Raw genomic sequence first — 2,556 nt, forward strand, 5'->3', positions numbered from 1 at the left:
GGATGTCCAAGGATATTTTGAAGGGGATTGGAATTTGAAGGCCTCAATATATATAATATTTTACCTCTGCATTAGAAGTGCTCTTCACTCACTTCTCGTGTCACTAGAAGTGCTAGGGCTTCACTCACTTTTCAATATAGATAATATTTACCTCTTCATTAGAAGTGCTCTTCACTCACTTCTCGTGTCACTAGAAGTCTCACTTCTCAATATATTAGTAATCTCTTTACCGCTTCAATAGTAGAATTGCTCTTCACTGAATTCTCGTGTCACTCTATGGCATTAAAGAGAGTTAATGTACCGTGGATGCATTACTCTTCGCGTGTTCAACTACTTGGCAGGTGGTGCCAAGATATCTTCCAGTTGAAAGCACTTTAGTAGATAGTAAAACGTGGAGGGCAGAGCAGGAGCCACACAACGCCACCCCAGCCCTCCGGCGGTAGTGACTAGATGCATTGGTTAACGTCAGCCGCAAGTCGTTCCTGCCCTCATCTCTTACCTGTACCTGCCGCAACATCTCTGTTCTCCACATCGCGTGGTGGCTTCATGACTGCTCACAGCTGCTAGCAATTGTGCTTGCGCTAGAAACATTTACCATAGCTCCGGCGCCGGACGACGGAGCGGGTTATGGATAGAATGGGGTTGACCTCGCAGTGCAGCGGCGGCGCGGAAGCAGCGCTTTTTGTGAACAATGCGGCTGCGCAACGCGTCTGCACGCAGCTGGAAGCTACTTCACTAGCGGTGGACAACCTTTACCTGCTGTCGTCGGCATACCTGGTGTTCATCATGCAGCTGGGCTTCGCGATGCTCTGCGCGGGCTCCGTGCGGGCAAAGAACACGCTCAATATCATGCTCACCAACGTGCTGGACGCAGCGAGCGGCGCCATCTCCTACTATCTCTTCGGATTCGCCTTCGCCTTTGGCACGGGTGCCTCAACGAATAGCTTCATCGGCAATTACTTCTTCTGCTTGCGGGGCTTTCCGGACGAGACGGCGGGCTTCGACTACAGCTTCTTCATCTTCCAGTGGGCATTCGCCATCGCGTCCGCTGGCATCACCAGCGGCTCCATCGCTGAGCGCACGCAGTTCGTGGCCTACCTCCTTTTCTCCTTCTTCCAAACCGGCTTCGTGTACCCGGCGGTGTCGCGCTGGCTCTGGTCGGCGGACGGCTGGCTCAGCGCCAGCGCTGGAACCGGCCACCTGCTGCTGGGCTCCGGAGCCGTCGACTTCGCCGGCAGCGGCGTGGTGCACATGGTGGGTGGCATAGCGGGCTTCTGGGGAGCGCTCGTAGAAGGCCCCAGGATAGGTCGTTTTGACGTCAATGGGCGGCCAAGAAAGAGCATTCGCGCCCACAACGCCTCGCTGGTAGTGTTGGGCACCTTCATTCTGTGGTTCGGCTGGTACGGCTTCAATGGTGGCTCCTTCTTGCACATTCTGGTGCCTTACTCCTCCTCCTCCTTCCTTGGGAATTGGACAGGAGTGGGTCGCACCGCTCTGACCACCACGCTGGCGGGGAGCACCGCGGGTCTCACGACGCTCTTTGCTAAGCGGGTGCTGGGCGGGCATTGGAGCGTGTTGGATGTGTGCAACGGTCTGCTGGGTGGCTTCGTGGCCATCACGGCGGGGTGTTCCGTGGTGGCGCCATGGGCGGCCATTGTGTGCGGCTTCGTGTCGGCGTGGGTGCTCATCGGTCTCAACTCCCTGGCTGCCCGCCTGCACTTCGACGATCCGCTGGAGGCGGCGCAACTGCATGGGGGCTGCGGCCTGTGGGGGGTATTGTTCGTGGGCTTGTTTGCTGAGGAGACGTACATGCAGGAGGTATATACTGGGAGGCCGGCGACCAATTACGGGCTGCTATTGGGAGGCGGGTGGAGGCTTCTGGCGGCGCAAGCGGTGGAAGCGTTGGCCATCGTGGGCTGGACGTCGGTAACCATGGGGTCACTTTTCCTGCTTCTTCACTACTTCAACCTTCTCAGGATCGATCCCGACGATGAGCTGCAGGGCATGGACCGCTCCAGCCACGGGGGCTACGCCTACGTCTCCATTCTCAAAGACGACGACGATTCACCACGCGGCCAACACAACGATGATTACACCCTTCTTGAAGGGGCCTGAAATAATTTATTTTCGTTTATATCTAGATTCATTTTTCACATCTCATTTTTTCACTCATGTAAGTTAGGCTATCAAAACAGTTATTTCCCTTTTGTTGTTACTCTGCAATTGATCCTTGTATTCTTCCCAAAATGCTGTACCTTCGTTGTTTTAAGGGATAATCAGAATTAGCAGGGAAATGGTTTATGTGCATGATTGTATAGTACTAATGCCCACACTCAAATTTTCATGCCCAAGCATGCTTTCTTGCTCTCTGATGACCACGGAGGTTCTATGCATAATGCCCAAGACATAGGAATGGGGAGACGCAGGGTGGCTGCTACAAACCAGGTGAATGCCCAAGAAGGTGTGGGCATACATTAAAAATTATGAGGGTGCCACATCACCATCACTTGAGTATTTGATCAAGCCCACAAAAGTCCTAAAAAAACTTCAAAAGGT

At 53.8% G+C, this 2,556-nt stretch overlaps 1 protein-coding gene across 1 annotated transcript; it reads left to right on the forward strand.

Annotated features, from left to right (window-relative positions):
• Positions 1-381: 381 nt before the first annotated feature.
• Positions 382-2,305, forward strand: LOC147624867 (ammonium transporter 1 member 3-like). Its single transcript, XM_086818101.1, has one exon. The coding sequence runs from the start codon at positions 628-630 to the stop codon at positions 2,113-2,115; it is 1,488 nt and encodes a 495-aa protein (XP_086674227.1). The 5' UTR covers positions 382-627; the 3' UTR covers positions 2,116-2,305.
• Positions 2,306-2,556: the final 251 nt, after the last annotated feature.

The sequence above is a fragment of the Cibotium barometz genome, chromosome 24, assembly GCF_041138505.1.
Source record: "Cibotium barometz isolate CiBa-2024 chromosome 24, ASM4113850v1, whole genome shotgun sequence".
Taxonomy (NCBI): Eukaryota; Viridiplantae; Streptophyta; class Polypodiopsida; order Cyatheales; family Cibotiaceae; genus Cibotium; species Cibotium barometz.

Excerpts from the sequence above, each read along its gene's own strand:
- LOC147624867 (XM_086818101.1), top strand. The coding sequence starts at position 628 with ATGGATAGAATGGGGTTGACCTCGCAGTGCAGCGGCGGCGCGGAAGCA.